The sequence below is a fragment of the Bombina bombina genome, chromosome 5 (genome assembly GCF_027579735.1).
Source record: "Bombina bombina isolate aBomBom1 chromosome 5, aBomBom1.pri, whole genome shotgun sequence".
In the NCBI taxonomy this organism is placed as follows: Eukaryota; Metazoa; Chordata; class Amphibia; order Anura; family Bombinatoridae; genus Bombina; species Bombina bombina.
Genome location: NC_069503.1, coordinates 173293199 through 173310939, shown reverse-complemented (window position 1 = coordinate 173310939; position 17741 = coordinate 173293199). Strand labels below are relative to the sequence as shown.

The 17741-nt window shown below is 48.4% G+C and overlaps 1 protein-coding gene across 1 annotated transcript in view; it reads left to right on the top strand.

The window, feature by feature from the left end:
• ACVR2B (activin A receptor type 2B) overlaps positions 1 to 17741 on the top strand; it is a 359769-nt gene that overhangs the window by 239325 nt on the left and 102703 nt on the right. The window contains exon 5 of the mRNA XM_053713788.1: positions 253 to 396. Coding sequence (XP_053569763.1) covers positions 253 to 396 — 144 coding nt within the window. The remainder of the gene's footprint in view (positions 1 to 252; positions 397 to 17741) is intronic.

The window sequence follows — 17741 nt, the reverse complement described above, 5'->3', positions numbered from 1 at the left end:
GCGCCCTTCAAGGGCTTAGAAATTATCATATGTGCCTCCCTAGGTTTGCTTTCAACTAGAATACCAAGAGAACACTGCAAAATTGTTGATAAAAGTAAATTGGAAAGTTGTTTAAAATTACATGCCCTATTTGAAAAATGAAAGTTTTTTTTGGACTTTACTGTCCCTTTAAATATTGGAGATAGTTTATAGTCAGTTAATTCGGTGTATAAACATTTCACATAGGTTTGATATACTTATCTATTTTCTCAGGACCCAGGACCAACACCTCCTTCCCCTATGGTTGGTCTTAAACCTTTGCAGTTACTGGAAATTAAAGCGAGAGGACGTTTTGGCTGTGTCTGGAAAGCTCGGCTAATGAATGACTATGTAGCGGTGAAAATCTTCCCCATTCAGGTAAGACAATTGCAGTATGTATTAAAGTTACATTTTTGTTTTTGAAGGGGCAGTGTACTATAAAATATTCTCCTCTTAAATGCATTCCCAATTATCCATTTTCCCTTCCTAAGTGTGTTACATTGTTTACAAATGGCTTTACCTTTCTTTTGTCATTTGAAATAGCTGCATTTGCCTCTTGTATCCCCACTTAACCTGAAAATGTCAGTACTTAAGTACTGGTTAAAAAAAACCTATGTAAACAAGATTGTTTAGAAGAAATCACACTCCCAGTGGGAGGTAAAACAGGTACTAAAACCTTTATTTTCAATTGTTATCCAGTCAGAGATTTGATCTGTTCTAATTTTGGGCCATTTTGCAAATGGAACGGAACACTAGACTCGCACGCAAACACGATTGCATATTTTCATACATATGCCTGTACCCCATTGCATATTCTAAGATGCGCAAACAGATATGAAAATATGAATATTGCATAAATATGCTTTTACATGTTTTCTCTACTTAGCGGCAAAGGGCTCCAATGCACTTATATATGTCTATATATGTATACATATGAATTTGTGTTTTTATATGTGTATATGCCTGTAAATACATATATAAGTACATATATACATATGTACACATATATAGAAGTATATGTTTGTATCTCAATATTAAAGTCCTTTGCAGCCTTTTTTTTTCTAGCACCTGAGATCTCATCTCTTTGAGCCCTTATAACTTTTTTGAGCCATTATCTCTCTCTCTCGTTTTCTCTCTTTCGCTCTCTCTCGTTTTCGCTCTCTCTCATTTTCTCTCTCTCGCTCTCTCTCTCTCGTTTTCTCTCTCTCGCTCTCTCTCGTTTTCTCTCTTGCGCGCTCTCTCTCGTTTTCTCTCTCTCGCACGCTCTCTCGTTTTCTCTCTCTCGCACGCTCTCTCTCTCTCTAGTTTTCTCTCTTTCGTTCTCACTGTCGCTCTTGTTTTTGCTCTCTCTCTTTCGCTCTCTCTTGTTCGCTTGCTCTCTCTTGCTCTCGCTTGCCCTCTCTATCGCTCGCCGTCTCTCTCGCTCTCTCTCTCGTTCGCTCTCTCTCTCGTTTGCTGTCTCTCGTTCGCTCTCTCTCGTTCGCTCTCTCTCGTTCGCTCTCTCTCGTTCGCTCTCTCTCGTTCGCTCTCTCTCGTTCGCTCTCTCTCGTTTGCTCTCTCTCTCGTTTGCTCTCTCTCTCGTTTGCTCTCTCTCTCGTTTGCTCTCTCTCTCTCTCGTTTGCTCTCTCTCTCTCTCTCTCGTTTGCTCTCTCTCTCTCTCGTTTGCTCTCTCTCTCTCTCGTTTGCTCTCTCTCTCTCTCTCTCGTTTGCTCTCTCTCTCTCTCGTTTGCTCTCTCTCTCTCTCGTTTGCTCTCTCTCTCTCTCGTTTGCTCGCTCTCTCTCTCGTTTGCTCGCTCTCTCTCTCGTTTGCTCGCTCTCTCTCTCGTTTGCTCGCTCTCTCTCTCGTTTGCTCGCTCTCTCTCTCGTTTGCTCGCTCTCTCTCTCTCGTTTGCTCGCTCTCTCTCTCTCGTTTGCTCGCTCTCTCTCTCTCTCGTTTGCTCGCTCTCTCTCTCTCGTTTGCTCGCTCTCTCTCTCTCGTTTGCTCGCTCTCTCTCTCGTTTGCTCGCTCTCTCTCTCGTTTGCTCGCTCTCTCTCTCGTTTGCTCGCTCTCTCTCTCGTTTGCTCGCTCTCTCTCTCGTTTGCTCGCTCTCTCTCTCGTTTGCTCGCTCTCTCTCTCGTTTGCTCGCTCTCTCTCTCGTTTGCTCGCTCTCTCTCTCGTTTGCTCGCTCTCTCTCTCGTTTGCTCGCTCTCTCTCTCGTTTGCTCGCTCTCTCTCTCGTTTGCTCGCTCTCTCTCTCTCGTTTGCTCGCTCTCTCTCTCTCGTTTGCTCGCTCTCTCTCTCTCGTGTGCTCGCTCTCTCTCTCTCGTTTGCTCGCTCTCTCTCTCTCGTTTGCTCGCTCTCTCTCTCTCGTTTGCTCGCTCTCTCTCTCTCGTTTGCTCGCTCTCTCTCTCTCGTTTGCTCGCTCTCTCTCTCTCGTTTGCTCGCTCTCTCTCTCGTTTGCTCGCTCTCTCTCTCGATAGCTCGCTCTCTCTCTCGTTTGCTCGCTCTCTCTCTCGTTTGCTCGCTCTCTCTCTCGTTTGCTCGCTCTCTCTCTCGTTTGCTCGCTCTCTCTCTCGTTTGCTCGCTCTCTCTCTCGTTTGCTCGCTCTCTCTCTCGTTTGCTCGCTCTCTCTCTCGTTCGCTCTCTCTCGTTCGCTCTCTCTCGTTCGCTCTCTCTCGTTCGCTCTCTCTCGTTCGCTCTCTCTCGTTCGCTCTCTCTCTCGTTCGCTCTCTCTCTCGTTCGCTCTCTCTCTCGTTCGCTCTCTCTCTCTCGTTCGCTCTCTCTCTCTCGTTCGCTCTCTCTCTCTCGTTCGCTCTCTCTCTCTCGTTCGCTCTCTCTCTCTCGTTCGCTCTCTCTCTCTCGTTCGCTCTCTCTCTCTCGTTCGCTCTCTCTCTCTCGTTCGCTCTCTCGTTCTCTCTCTCGTTCTCGTTTGTTCTCTCTCTTGTTCTCTCTCTTGTTCTCTCTCTTGTTCTCTCTCTTGTTCTCTCTCTTGTTCTCTCTCTTGTTCTCTCTCTTGTTCTCTCTCTTGTTCTCTCTCTTGTTCGCTCGCTCTTGTTCTCTCTCTCTTGTTCGCTCGCTCTCTCTCGTTCGCTCTCTCTCTCGTTCGCTCTCTCTCTCTCTCGTTTGCTCTCTCTCTCTCGTTTGCTCTCTCTCTCTCGTTTGCTCTCTCTCTCTCGTTTGCTCTCTCTCTCTCGTTTGCTCTCTCTCTCTCGTTTGCTCTCTCTCTCTCGTTTGCTCTCTCTCTCTCGTTTGCTCTCTCTCTCTCGTTTGCTCTCTCTCTCGTTCGCTCTCTCTCTCGTTCGCTCTCTCTCTCGTTCGCTCTCTCTCGTTCGCTCTCTCTCGTTCGCTCTCTCTCGTTCGCTCTCTCGTTCTCGTTCTCTCTCTCGTTCTTGTTCTCTCTCTTGTTCTCTCTCTTGTTCTCTCTCTCTTGTTCTCTCTCTCTTGTTCTCTCTCTCTTGTTCTCTCTCTCTTGTTCTCTCTCTCTTGTTCTCTCTCTCTTGTTCGCTCTCTCTCTCTCGTTCGCTCTCTCTCGTTCGCTCTCTCTCTCTCGTTCGCTCTCTCTCGTTCGCTCTCTCTCGTTCGCTCTCTCTCTCTCGTTCGCTCTCTCTCTCGTTCGCTCTCTCTCTCGTTCGCTCTCTCTCTCGTTCGCTCTCTCTCTCGTTCGCTCTCTCTCTCTCGTTTGCTCTCTCTCTCTCTCTCGTTTGCTCTCTCTCTCGTTTGCGTTCGCTCTCTCTCTCGTTCGCTCTCTCTCTCGTTCGCTCTCTCTCTCGTTCGCTCTCTCTCTCGTTCGCTCTCTCTCTCGTTCGCTCACTCTCGTTCGCGCTCTCTCTCTCTTGTTCGCTCTCTCTCTCGTTTGCGCTCTCGTTCGCGCTCTCGTTCGCGCTCTCTCTCTCTTGTTCGCTCTCTCTCTCGTTTGCGCTCTCGTTCGCGCTCTCGTTCGCGCTCTAGTTTGCGCTCTCTCTCGCCCTCTCTCTCGCTCGCCGTCTCTCTCGCTCTCTCTCTCTCGTTCGCTCTCTCTCTCGTTTGCTGTCTCTCGTTCGCTCTCTCTCGTTCGCTCTCACTCTCGTTCGCTCTCACTCTCGTTTGCTCTCTCTCTCTCGTTTGCTCTCTCTCGTTTGCTCTCTCTCTCGTTCGCTCTCTCTCTTGTTCGCTCTCTCTCTTGTTCGCTCTCTCTCTTGTTCGCTCTCTCTCTCGTTCGCTCTCTCTCTCGTTCGCTCTCTCTCTCGTTCGCTCTCTCTCTCGTTCGCTCTCTCTCTCTCGTTCGCTCTCTCTCTCTCGTTCGCTCTCTCTCTCTCGTTCGCTCTCTCTCTCTTGTTCGCTCTCACTCTCGTTCGCTCTCTCTCTCGTTCGCTCTCTCTCTCTCGTTCGCGCTCTCTCTCTCTTGTTCGCTCTCTCTCTCGTTTGCGCTCTCGTTTGCGCTCTCGTTCGCGCTCTCGTTCGCGCTCTAGTTTGCGCTCTCTCTCGCCCTCGCTCTCGCTCTCTCTCTCTCGTTCTCTCTCTCTTGTTCTCTCTCTCTTGTTCGCTCTCTCGTTCGCTCTCTCTCTCGTTCGCTGTCTCTCTCGTTCGCTGTCTCTCTCGTTCGCTCTCACTCTCGTTCGCTCTCACTCTCGTTCGCTCTCACTCTCGTTCGCTCTCACTCTCGTTCGCTCTCTCTCGTTCGCTCTCTCTCTCGTTCGCTCTCACTCTCGTTCGCTCTCACTCTCGTTCGCTCTCACTCTCGTTCGCTCTCTCTCTCGTTCGCTCACTCTCGTTCGCTCTCACTCTCGTTCGCTCTCACTCTCGTTTGCGCTCTCTCTCGTTTGCGCTCTCTCTCGTTTGCGCTCTCTCTCTCGTTTGCGCTCTCTCTCGTTTGCGCTCTCTCTCTCGTTTGCGCTCTCTCCTTTGCGCTCTCTCCTTTGCGCTCTCTCCTTTGCGCTCTCTCCTTTGCGCTCTCTCCTTTGCGCTCTCTCCTTTGCGCTCTCTCGTTTGCGCTCTCTCTCTCGTTTGCGCTCTCTCTCGTTTGCGCTCTCTCTCTCTCGTTTGCGCTCTCTCTCTCGTTTGCGCTCTCTCTCTCGTTTGCGCTCTCTCTCTCGTTTGCGCTCTCTCTCTCGTTTGCGCTCTCTCTCTCGTTTGCGCTCTCTCTTTCGCGCTCTCTCTTTCGCGCTCTCTCTTTCTTGTTTGCGCTCTCTCTCGTTCGCTCTCTCTATCTCGTTCGCTCTCTCTATCTCGTTCGCTCTCTCTATCTCGTTCGCTCTCTCTATCTCGTTCGCTCTCTCTATCTCGTTCGCTCTCTCTCTCTCGTTCGCTCTCTCTCGTTCGCTCTCTCTCGTTCGCTCTCTCTCTCGTTCGCTCTCTCTCTCGTTCGCTCTCTCTCTCGTTCGCTCTCTCTCTCGTTCGCTCTCTCTCTCGTTCGCTCTCTCTCTCGTTCGCTCTCTCTCTCGTTCGCTCTCTCTCTCGTTCGCTCTCTCTCGTTAGCTCTCTCTCTCGTTCGTTCTCTCTCTCGTTCGTTCTCTCTCTCGTTCGCTCTCTCTCTCGTTCGCTCTCTCTCTCGTTCGCTCTCTCTCTCGTTCGCGCTCTCTTTCTTGTTTGCGTTCTCTCTCTCGTTCGCTCTCTCTCGTTCGCTCTCTCTCTCGTCTGCGCTCTCTCTCTCGTTTGCGCTCTTGTTTGCGCTCTCTCGTTTGCGCTCTCTCTCGTTTGCGCTCTCTCTCGTTTGCGCTCTCTCTCGTTTGCGCTCTCTCCCGTTTGCGCTCTCTCCCGTTTGCGCTCTCTCTCTCATTTGCGCTCTCTCGTTTGCGCTCTCTCGTTTGCGCTCTCTCTCGTTTGCGCTCTCTCTCGTTCGCTCTCTCTCGTTCGCTCTCTCTCGTTCGCTCTCTCTCGTTCGCTCTCTATCTCGTTCGCTCTCTCTCGTTCGCTCTCTATCTCGTTCGCTCTCTCTCGTTCGCTCTCTCTCGTTCGCTCTCTCTCGTTCGCTCTCTCTCGTTCGCTCTCTCTCGTTCGCTCTCTCTCGTTCGCTCTCTCTCTCGTTCGCTCTCTCTCTCGTTCGCTCTCTCTCTCGTTCGCTCTCTCTCTCGTTCGCTCTCTCTCTCGTTCGCTCTCTCTCTCGTTCGCTCTCTCTCTCGTTCGCGCTCTCTCTCGTTCGCGCTCTCTCTTTCTTGTTTGCGCTCTCTCTTTCTTGTTTGCGCTCTCTCTCTCGTTCGCTCTCTCTCTCGTTCGCTCTCTCTCTCGTTCGCTCTCTCTCTCGTTCGCTCTCTCTCTCGTTCGCTCTCTCTCTCGTTCTCTCTCTCTCTCGTTCGCTCTCTCTCTCGTTCGCTCTCTCTCTCGTTCGCTCTCTCTCTCGTTCGCTCTCTCTCTCGTTCGCTCTCTCTCTCGTTCGCTCTCTCTCTCGTTCGCTCTCTCTCGTTCGCTCTCTCTCGTTCGCTCTCTCTCTCGTTCGCTCTCTCTCTCGTTCGCTCTCTCTCTCGTTCGCTCTCTCTCTCGTTCGCTCTCTCTCTCGTTCGCGCTCTCTCTCGTTCGCGCTCTCTCTTTCTTGTTTGCGTGCTCTCTCTCGTTTGTGCTCTCTCTTGTTCGCTCTCTCTTGTTCGCTCTCTCTTGTTCGCTCTCTCTCGTTCGCTCTCTCTCTCGTTTGCTCGCTCTCTCTCTCGTTTGCTCGCTCTCTCTCTCGTTTGCTCGCTCTCTCTCTCGTTTGCTCGCTCTCTCTCTCGTTTGCTCGCTCTCTCTCTCGTTTGCTCGCTCTCTCTCTCGTTTGCTCGCTCTCTCTCTCGTTTGCTCGCTCTCTCTCTCGTTTGCTCGCTCTCTCTCTCTCGTTTGCTCGCTCTCTCTCTCTCGTTTGCTCGCTCTCTCTCTCTCGTTTGCTCGCTCTCTCTCTCTCGTTTGCTCGCTCTCTCTCTCTCGTTTGCTCGCTCTCTCTCTCTCTTTTTCTCGCTCTCTCTCTCTCGTTTGCTCGCTCTCTCTCTCTCGTTTGCTCGCTCTCTCTCTCTCGTTTGCTCGCTCTCTCTCTCGTTTGCTCGCTCTCTCTCTCGTTTGCTCGCTCTCTCTCTCGTTTGCTCGCTCTCTCTCTCGTTTGCTCGCTCTCTCTCTCGTTTGCTCGCTCTCTCTCTCGTTTGCTCGCTCTCTCTCTCGTTTGCTCGCTCTCTCTCTCGTTTGCTCGCTCTCTCTCTCGTTTGCTCGCTCTCTCTCTCGTTCGCTCTCTCTCGTTCGCTCTCTCTCGTTCGCTCTCTCTCGTTCGCTCTCTCTCGTTCGCTCTCTCTCGTTCGCTCTCTCTCTCGTTCGCTCTCTCTCTCGTTCGCTCTCTCTCTCGTTCGCTCTCTCTCTCTCGTTCGCTCTCTCTCTCTCGTTCGCTCTCTCTCTCTCGTTCGCTCTCTCTCTCTCGTTCGCTCTCTCTCTCTCGTTCGCTCTCTCTCTCTCGTTCGCTCTCTCTCTCTCGTTCGCTCTCTCTCTCTCTCGTTCTCTCTCTCGTTCTCGTTTGTTCTCTCTCTTGTTCTCTCTCTTGTTCTCTCTCTTGTTCTCTCTCTTGTTCTCTCTCTTGTTCTCTCTCTTGTTCTCTCTCTTGTTCTCTCTCTTGTTCTCTCTCTTGTTCGCTCGCTCTTGTTCTCTCTCTCTTGTTCGCTCGCTCTCTCTCGTTCGCTCTCTCTCTCGTTCGCTCTCTCTCTCTCTCGTTTGCTCTCTCTCTCTCGTTTGCTCTCTCTCTCTCGTTTGCTCTCTCTCTCTCGTTTGCTCTCTCTCTCTCGTTTGCTCTCTCTCTCTCGTTTGCTCTCTCTCTCTCGTTTGCTCTCTCTCTCTCGTTTGCTCTCTCTCTCTCGTTTGCTCTCTCTCTCGTTCGCTCTCTCTCTCGTTCGCTCTCTCTCTCGTTCGCTCTCTCTCGTTCGCTCTCTCTCGTTCGCTCTCTCTCGTTCGCTCTCTCGTTCTCGTTCTCTCTCTCGTTCTTGTTCTCTCTCTTGTTCTCTCTCTTGTTCTCTCTCTCTTGTTCTCTCTCTCTTGTTCTCTCTCTCTTGTTCTCTCTCTCTTGTTCTCTCTCTCTTGTTCTCTCTCTCTTGTTCGCTCTCTCTCTCTCGTTCGCTCTCTCTCGTTCGCTCTCTCTCTCTCGTTCGCTCTCTCTCGTTCGCTCTCTCTCGTTCGCTCTCTCTCTCTCGTTCGCTCTCTCTCTCGTTCGCTCTCTCTCTCGTTCGCTCTCTCTCTCGTTCGCTCTCTCTCTCGTTCGCTCTCTCTCTCTCGTTTGCTCTCTCTCTCTCTCTCGTTTGCTCTCTCTCTCGTTTGCGTTCGCTCTCTCTCTCGTTCGCTCTCTCTCTCGTTCGCTCTCTCTCTCGTTCGCTCTCTCTCTCGTTCGCTCTCTCTCTCGTTCGCTCACTCTCGTTCGCGCTCTCTCTCTCTTGTTCGCTCTCTCTCTCGTTTGCGCTCTCGTTCGCGCTCTCGTTCGCGCTCTCTCTCTCTTGTTCGCTCTCTCTCTCGTTTGCGCTCTCGTTCGCGCTCTCGTTCGCGCTCTAGTTTGCGCTCTCTCTCGCCCTCTCTCTCGCTCGCCGTCTCTCTCGCTCTCTCTCTCTCGTTCGCTCTCTCTCTCGTTTGCTGTCTCTCGTTCGCTCTCTCTCGTTCGCTCTCACTCTCGTTCGCTCTCACTCTCGTTTGCTCTCTCTCTCTCGTTTGCTCTCTCTCGTTTGCTCTCTCTCTCGTTCGCTCTCTCTCTTGTTCGCTCTCTCTCTTGTTCGCTCTCTCTCTTGTTCGCTCTCTCTCTCGTTCGCTCTCTCTCTCGTTCGCTCTCTCTCTCGTTCGCTCTCTCTCTCGTTCGCTCTCTCTCTCTCGTTCGCTCTCTCTCTCTCGTTCGCTCTCTCTCTCTCGTTCGCTCTCTCTCTCTTGTTCGCTCTCTCTCTCGTTCGCTCTCTCTCTCGTTCGCTCTCTCTCTCTCGTTCGCGCTCTCTCTCTCTTGTTCGCTCTCTCTCTCGTTTGCGCTCTCGTTTGCGCTCTCGTTCGCGCTCTCGTTCGCGCTCTAGTTTGCGCTCTCTCTCGCCCTCGCTCTCGCTCTCTCTCTCTCGTTCTCTCTCTCTTGTTCTCTCTCTCTTGTTCGCTCTCTCGTTCGCTCTCTCTCTCGTTCGCTGTCTCTCTCGTTCGCTGTCTCTCTCGTTCGCTCTCACTCTCGTTCGCTCTCACTCTCGTTCGCTCTCACTCTCGTTCGCTCTCACTCTCGTTCGCTCTCTCTCGTTCGCTCTCTCTCTCGTTCGCTCTCACTCTCGTTCGCTCTCACTCTCGTTCGCTCTCACTCTCGTTCGCTCTCTCTCTCGTTCGCTCACTCTCGTTCGCTCTCACTCTCGTTCGCTCTCACTCTCGTTCGCTCTCACTCTCGTTTGCGCTCTCTCTCGTTTGCGCTCTCTCTCTCGTTTGCGCTCTCTCTCGTTTGCGCTCTCTCTCTCGTTTGCGCTCTCTCCTTTGCGCTCTCTCCTTTGCGCTCTCTCCTTTGCGCTCTCTCCTTTGCGCTCTCTCCTTTGCGCTCTCTCCTTTGCGCTCTCTCGTTTGCGCTCTCTCTCTCGTTTGCGCTCTCTCTCGTTTGCGCTCTCTCTCTCTCGTTTGCGCTCTCTCTCTCGTTTGCGCTCTCTCTCTCGTTTGCGCTCTCTCTCTCGTTTGCGCTCTCTCTCTCGTTTGCGCTCTCTCTCTCGTTTGCGCTCTCTCGTTTGCGCTCTCTCTTTCGCGCTCTCTCTTTCTTGTTTGCGCTCTCTCTCGTTCGCTCTCTCTATCTCGTTCGCTCTCTCTATCTCGTTCGCTCTCTCTATCTCGTTCGCTCTCTCTATCTCGTTCGCTCTCTCTATCTCGTTCGCTCTCTCTCTCTCGTTCGCTCTCTCTCGTTCGCTCTCTCTCGTTCGCTCTCTCTCTCGTTCGCTCTCTCTCTCGTTCGCTCTCTCTCTCGTTCGCTCTCTCTCTCGTTCGCTCTCTCTCTCGTTCGCTCTCTCTCTCGTTCGCTCTCTCTCTCGTTCGCTCTCTCTCTCGTTCGCTCTCTCTCGTTAGCTCTCTCTCTCGTTCGTTCTCTCTCTCGTTCGTTCTCTCTCTCGTTCGCTCTCTCTCTCGTTCGCTCTCTCTCTCGTTCGCTCTCTCTCTCGTTCGCGCTCTCTTTCTTGTTTGCGTTCTCTCTCTCGTTCGCTCTCTCTCGTTCGCTCTCTCTCTCGTCTGCGCTCTCTCTCTCGTTTGCGCTCTTGTTTGCGCTCTCTCGTTTGCGCTCTCTCTCGTTTGCGCTCTCTCTCGTTTGCGCTCTCTCTCGTTTGCGCTCTCTCCCGTTTGCGCTCTCTCCCGTTTGCGCTCTCTCTCTCATTTGCGCTCTCTCGTTTGCGCTCTCTCGTTTGCGCTCTCTCTCGTTTGCGCTCTCTCTCGTTCGCTCTCTCTCGTTCGCTCTCTCTCGTTCGCTCTCTCTCGTTCGCTCTCTATCTCGTTCGCTCTCTCTCGTTCGCTCTCTATCTCGTTCGCTCTCTCTCGTTCGCTCTCTCTCGTTCGCTCTCTCTCGTTCGCTCTCTCTCGTTCGCTCTCTCTCGTTCGCTCTCTCTCGTTCGCTCTCTCTCTCGTTCGCTCTCTCTCTCGTTCGCTCTCTCTCTCGTTCGCTCTCTCTCTCGTTCGCTCTCTCTCTCGTTCGCTCTCTCTCTCGTTCGCTCTCTCTCTCGTTCGCTCTCTCTCTCGTTCGCGCTCTCTCTCGTTCGCGCTCTCTCTTTCTTGTTTGCGCTCTCTCTTTCTTGTTTGCGCTCTCTCTCTCGTTCGCTCTCTCTCTCGTTCGCTCTCTCTCTCGTTCGCTCTCTCTCTCGTTCGCTCTCTCTCTCGTTCGCTCTCTCTCTCGATCTCTCTCTCTCTCGTTCGCTCTCTCTCTCGTTCGCTCTCTCTCTCGTTCGCTCTCTCTCTCGTTCGCTCTCTCTCTCGTTCGCTCTCTCTCTCGTTCGCTCTCTCTCTCGTTCGCTCTCTCTCTCGTTCGCTCTCTCTCGTTCGCTCTCTCTCTCGTTCGCTCTCTCTCTCGTTCGCTCTCTCTCTCGTTCGCTCTCTCTCTCGTTCGCTCTCTCTCTCGTTCGCGCTCTCTCTCGTTCGCGCTCTCTCTTTCTTGTTTGCGTGCTCTCTCTCGTTTGTGCTCTCTCTTGTTCGCTCTCTCTTGTTCGCTCTCTCTTGTTCGCTCTCTCTCGTTCGCTCTCTCTCGTTCGCTCTCTCTCTCGTTCGCTCTCTCTCTCGTTCGCTCTCTCTCGTTCGCTCTCTCTCGTTCGTTCTCTCTCTCGTTCGCAATCTCTCTTTCTTGTTTGCGTGCTCTCTCTCGTTTGTGCTCTCTCGTTTGCGCTCTCGTTTGCTCTCTCTCTTGTTCGCTCTCTCTTGTTCGCTCTCTCTTGTTCGCTCTCTCTCGTTCGCTCTCTCTCGTTCGCTCTCTCTCTCGTTCGCTCTCTCTCGTTCGCTCTCTCTCTCGTTCGTTCTCTCTCTCGTTCGTTCTCTCTCTCGTTCGTTCTCTCTCTCGTTCGTTCTCTCTCTCGTTCGTTCTCTCTCTCGTTCGTTCGCTCTCTCGTTCGTTCGCTCTTTCTCTCGTTCGCTCTCTCTCTCGTTCGCTCTCTCTCTCGTTCGCTCTCTCTCTCGTTCGCTCTCTCTCTCGTTCGCTCTCTCTCTCGTTCGCTCTCTCTCTCGTTCGCTCTTTCTCTCGTGCGCTCTCTCTCTCGTTTGCGCTCTCTCTCTCGTATGCGCTCTCTCTCTCGTTTGCGCTCTCTCTCTCGTTTGCGCTCTCTCTCTCGTTTGCGCTCTCTCTCTCGTTTGTGCTCTCTCTCGTTCGTTCGCTCTCTCGTTCGTTCGCTCTCTCGTTCGTTCGCTCTCTCTCTCGTTCGCTCTCTCTCTCGTTCGCTCTCTCTCTCGTTCACTCTCTCTCGTTCGCTCTCTCTCTCGTTCGCTCTCTCTCTCGTATGCGCTCTCTCTCTCGTATGCGCTCTCTCTCTCGTTTGCGCTCTCTCTCTCGTTTGCGCTCTCTCTCTCGTTCGTTCGCTCTCTCGTTCGTTCGCTCTCTCGTTCGTTCGCTCTCTCGTTCGTTCGCTCTCTCGTTCGTTCGCTCTCTCTCTCGTTCGCTCTCTCTCTCGTTCACTCTCTCTCGTTCGCTCTCTCTCTCGTTCGCTCTCTCTCTCGTTCGCTCTCTCTCTCGTTCGCTCTCTCTCTCGTTCGCTCTCTCTCTCGTTCGCTCTCTCTCTCGTTCGCTCTCTCTCTCGTTCGCTCTCTCTCTCGTTCGCTCTCTCTCTCGTTCGCTCTCTCTCTCGTATGCGCTCTCTCTCTCGTATGCGCTCTCTCTCTCGTATGCGCTCTCTCTCTCGTTTGCGCTCTCTCTCTCGTTTGCGCTCTCTCTCTCGTTCGTTCGCTCTCTCGTTCGTTCGCTCTCTCGTTCGTTCGCTCTCTCGTTCGTTCGCTCTCTCGTTCGTTCGCTCTCTCGTTCGTTCGCTCTCTCTCTCGTTCGCTCTCTCTCTCGTTCACTCTCTCTCGTTCGCTCTCTCTCTCGTTCGCTCTCTCTCTCGTTCGCTCTCTCTCTCGTTCGCTCTCTCTCTCGTTCGCTCTCTCTCTCGTTCGCTCTCTCTCTCGTTCGCTCTCTCTCTCGTTCGCTCTCTCTCTCGTTCGCTCTCTCTCTCGTTCGCGCTCTCTCTCGTTCGCGCTCTCTCTCGTTTGCGCTCTCTCTTTCTTGTTTGCGTGCTCTCTCTCGTTCGCTCTCTCTCTCGTTCGCTCTCTCTCTTGTTTGCTCTCTCTCTTGTTTGCTCTCTCTCTTGTTTGCTCTCTCTCTTGTTTGCTCTCTCTCTTGTTTGCTCTCTCTCTTGTTTGCTCTCTCTCTTGTTTGCTCTCTCTCTTGTTTGCTCTCTCTCTTGTTTGCTCTCTCTCTTGTTTGCTCTCTCTCTTGTTTGCTCTCTCTCTTGTTTGCTCTCTCTCTTGTTTGCTCTCTCTCTTGTTTGCTCTCTCTCTTGTTTGCTCTCTCTCTTGTTTGCTCTCTCTCTTGTTTGCTCTCTCTCTTGTTTGCTCTCTCTCTTGTTTGCTCTCTCTCTTGTTTGCTCTCTCTCTTGTTTGCTCTCTCTCTTGTTTGCTCTCTCTCTTGTTTGCTCTCTCTCTTGTTTGCTCTCTCTCTTGTTTGCTCTCTCTCTTGTTTGCTCTCTCTCTTGTTTGCTCTCTCTCTTGTTTGCTCTCTCTCTTGTTTGCTCTCTCTCTTGTTTGCTCTCTCTCTTGTTTGCTCTCTCTCTTGTTTGCTCTCTCTCTTGTTTGCTCTCTCTCTTGTTTGCTCTCTCTCTTGTTTGCTCTCTCTCTTGTTTGCTCTCTCTCTTGTTTGCTCTCTCTCTTGTTTGCTCTCTCTCTTGTTTGCTCTCTCTCTTGTTTGCTCTCTCTCTTGTTTGCTCTCTCTCTTGTTTGCTCTCTCTCTTGTTTGCTCTCTCTCTTGTTCGCTCTCTCTCTTGTTCGCTCTCTCTCTCTCGTTCGCTCTCTCTCTTTTTCTTTAAGGCTATACAATATCTAAATCACATGAGGCCGCACTATTACCTGTCATGTAGTGCTTCAGACATGTGCACACAACCTATCTAGATATCTCTTCAACAAGGAATAACATGAGACTGAAGCAAATTTGATAATATAATTAAATAGGATTTTTTTTTAAAGAATTCTCTATCTGAATCATTAAAGAAAAAAATTGGATTTCATGTCCCTTTAAACTTAAAGTAATGGTAAATCCAAGTGTTTGTAAAAATAAAATAAAACATGTGAACATATCTGTGACTGTAGAAGAGCCTGGGTCACTTCTAAAAGCTTCATAGTGGCTGCTATGTGTCTCTATTAAGTGGTTGCCGTATTATAACAGCTTTAATTGTACAGTATTTTATAAAGTGTATTATTATTATTTTGTAGTTTTCTGTGTTAAACAAATCAATAGCTGGCCTTACTGTATGTGTATTTTTCATTTCTTATGTTTTCCTGTATGGCTCTGTGTGATTTAGAACTGCTAAGCCAAAATGTCAAATTGTCTCCTTTATCCTCCCACCACCGATCATGTGATTGTTCTGATGAAATGCTAAATCTTAAGCAAAGATCCTGTTTTATTTATTTTACTCACAATCTATTATTGATATAATTCATGTATTTTATAGTGATGTGCATTGTGCCGTGTGATTTATATACTAAGGTACAGGGAGGGTTGAGGTTACTTCTTATGAAAACTTGCAATTTATAGGGCAAAGATGGATGTGCAAGAGAAGCTGTTAAAGGGACAGTCTACACTAAAATTGTTATTATTTAAAAAGATAGATAATGCCTTTACTACCCATTCCGCAGTTTTACAACCAACATTGTTATATTAATATACTTTATAACATTTACACCTCTAAATTGCTGCCTGTTTCTAAGTTACTACAGATAGCCTCTTATCACATGCTTTTTTATTAGCTTTTCACAACAGATTGTGCTCTCTCCTGTGGAGTTGTGCTGGACACACCACTTATTGGCTAAAATGCAAGACAATATTAAATAAATAAATTAACAGCCCTGAGATAAGGTGGCCGTCTGCAGAGGCTTAGATACAAGGTAATCACAAAGGTAAAAAGTATATTAAAGGGGCATTCCAGTCAAAATTGAAATGCACATAGATGAATAACATCTTTGCATAGAAACATATTAGCAATATACACGTATTGGCAAAAATGGTTCTAGTAAAATGTATCACTGTTTTAGTGTTAGCATTTTTAAATGCACGTGCATGTGAAGTATAGCTAGGTATTCTCAGTGCACCTGCATTTTAAATACTGCTGCTCAGGGCACCAGTGGGGCTTGTAGCCATGTCAGCGGTTAACAAATTGAGCCATTACCAGATGATACAAGCACCTTAGGCTCATTGAGCTAGTGTTGTGTTTACAATGCTGGTGCACGTTTCATATTTAAATACACTTTTAAAACAGCTATAAATTTTATTGGAAGCAGTTTTGCTTATACATGTATATTACAAAAATGTTTCTATTCAAAACTGAAATGCACCCATGTGGATTCCAATTGTGGCTGGAATGTCACTTTAAAATATAACCATGTTGGAGTATACTGTCCCTTTCTTTCATGTAATTAACAAGAGTCCATGAGCTAGTGACGTATGGGATATACATTCCTACCAGGAGGGGCAAAGTTTCCCAAACCTTAAAATGCCTATAAATACACCCCTCACCACACCCACAAATCAGTTTTACAAACTTTGCCTCCAAGGGAGGTGGTGAAGTAAGTTTGTGCTAGATTCTACGTTGATATGCGCTCCGCAGCAAGTTGGAGCCCGGTTTTCCTCTCAGCGTGCAGTGAATGTCAGAGGGATGTGAGGAGAGTATTGCCTATTGAATGCAGTGATCTCCTTCTACGGGGTCTATTTCATAAGGTTCTCTGTTATCGGTCGTAGAGATTCATCTCTTACCTCCCTTTTCAGATCGACGATATACTCTTATATTTACCATTACCTCTACTGATTCTCGTTTCAGTACTGGTTTGGCTTTCTACAAACATGTAGATGAGTGTCCTGGGGTAAGTAAGTCTTATTTTCTGTGACACTCTAAGCTATGGTTGGGCACTTTATTTATAAAGTTCTAAATATATGTATTCAAACATTTATTTGCCTTGACTCAGAATGTTCAACTTTCCTTATTTCCAGACAGTCAGTTTCATATTTGGGATTATGCTTTAATTATCATATTTTTTCTTACCTCAAAAATTTGACTTTTTCCCTGTGGGCTGTTAGGCTCGCGGGGGCTGAAAATGCTTCATTTTATTGCGTCATTTTTGGCGCGGACTTTTTTGGCGCAAAAATTCATTTCCGTTTCCGGCGTCATACGTGTCGCCGGAAGTTGCGTCATTTTTTGACGTTATTTTGCGCCAAAAATGTCGGCGTTCCGGATGTTGCGTCATTTTTGGCGCAAAAAGCATTTAGGCGCCAAATAATGTGGGCGTCTTTTTTGGCGCCAAAAAATATGGGCGTCGCTTTTGTCTCCACATTATTTCAGTCTCATTTTTCATTTGCTTCTGGTTGCTAGAAGCTTGATGTTTGGCATTTTTTTCCCATTTCTGAAACTGTCTTATAAGGAATTTGATCTATTTTGCTTTATATGTTGTTTTTTCTCTTACATATTGCAAGATGTCTCACGTTGCATCTGAGCCAGAAGATACTACAGGAAAACCTCTGCCTGCTGGATCTACCAAAGCTAAGTGTATCTGCTGTAAACTTTTGGTAGCTATTCCTCCAGCTGTTGTTTGTATTAAATGTCATGACAAACTTGTTAATGCAGATAATATTTCCTTTAGTGATGTACCATTGCCTGTTGCAGTTCCCTCAACATCTAAGGTGCAGAATGTTCCTGATAACATAAGAGATTTTGTTTCTGAATCCATAAAGAAGGCTTTGTCTGTTATTTCTCCTTCTAGTAAACGTAAAAAGTCTTTTAAATCTTCTCTTTCTACAGATGAATTTTTAAATGAACACCATCATTCTGATTCTTTGGACTCTTCTGGTTCAGAGGATTCTGTCTCAGAGATTGATGCTGATAAATCTTCATATTTATTTAAGATGGAATTTATTCGCTCTTTACTTAAAGAAGTACTAATTGCTTTAGAAATAGAGGATTCTAGTCCTCTTGATACTAATTCTATACGTTTAGATAAGGTTTTTAAAGCTCCTGCGGTTATTCCAGAAGTCTTTCCTGTTCCTAATGCTATTTCTGCAGTAATTGCTAAGGAATGGGATAGATTGGGTAATTCATTTACTCCTTCTAAACGTTTTAAGCAATTATATCCTGTTCCGCCTGACAGGTTAGAATTTTGGGACAAAATCCCTAAAGTTGATGGGGCTATTTCTACCCTTGCTAAACGTACTACCATTCCTACATCAGATGGTACCTCGTTTAAGGATCCTTTAGATAGAAAAATTGAATCTTTTCTAAGAAAAGCTTATCTATGTTCAGGTAATCTTCTTAGACCTGCTATATCATTGGCTGATGTTGCTGCAGCTTCAACTTTTTGGTTGGAAACTCTAGCGCAACAAGTAACAAATCGTGATTCTCATGATATTATTATTCTTCTCCAGCATGCTAATAATTTCATCTGTGATGCCATTTTTGATATTATTAGAGTTGATGTTAGATTTATGTCTCTGGCTATCTTAGCCAGAAGAGCTTTATGGCTTAAGACTTGGAATGCTGATATGGCTTCTAAATCAACTCTACTTTCCATTTCTTTCCAGGGAAACAAATTATTTGGTTCTCAGTTGGATTCTATTATTTCAACTGTTACTGGTGGGAAAGGAACTTTTTTACCACAGGATAAAAAGTCTAAAGGTAAAAACAGGGCTAACAATCGTTTTCGATCCTTTCGTTTCAACAAAGAACAAAAGCCTGATCCTTCGTCCTCAGGAGCAGTTTCAGTTTGGAAACCATCTCCAGTCTGGAATAAATCCAAGCCTGCTAGAAAGGCAAAGCCTGCTTCTAAGTTCACATGAAGGTACGGCCCTCATTCCAGTTCCGCTGGTAGGGGGCAGGTTACGTTTTTTCAAAGAAATTTGGATCAATTCTGTTCACAATCTTTGGATTCAGAACATTGTTTCAGAAGGGTACAGAATTGGTTTCAAGATGAGACCTCCTGCAAAGAGATTTTTTCTTTCCCATGTCCCAGTAAATCCAGTGAAAGCTCAAGCATTTCTGAATTGTGTTTCAGATCTAGAGTTGGCTGGAGTAATTATGCCAGTTCCAGTTCCGGAACAGGGGATGGGGTTTTATTCAAATCTCTTCATTGTACCAAAGAAGGAGAAT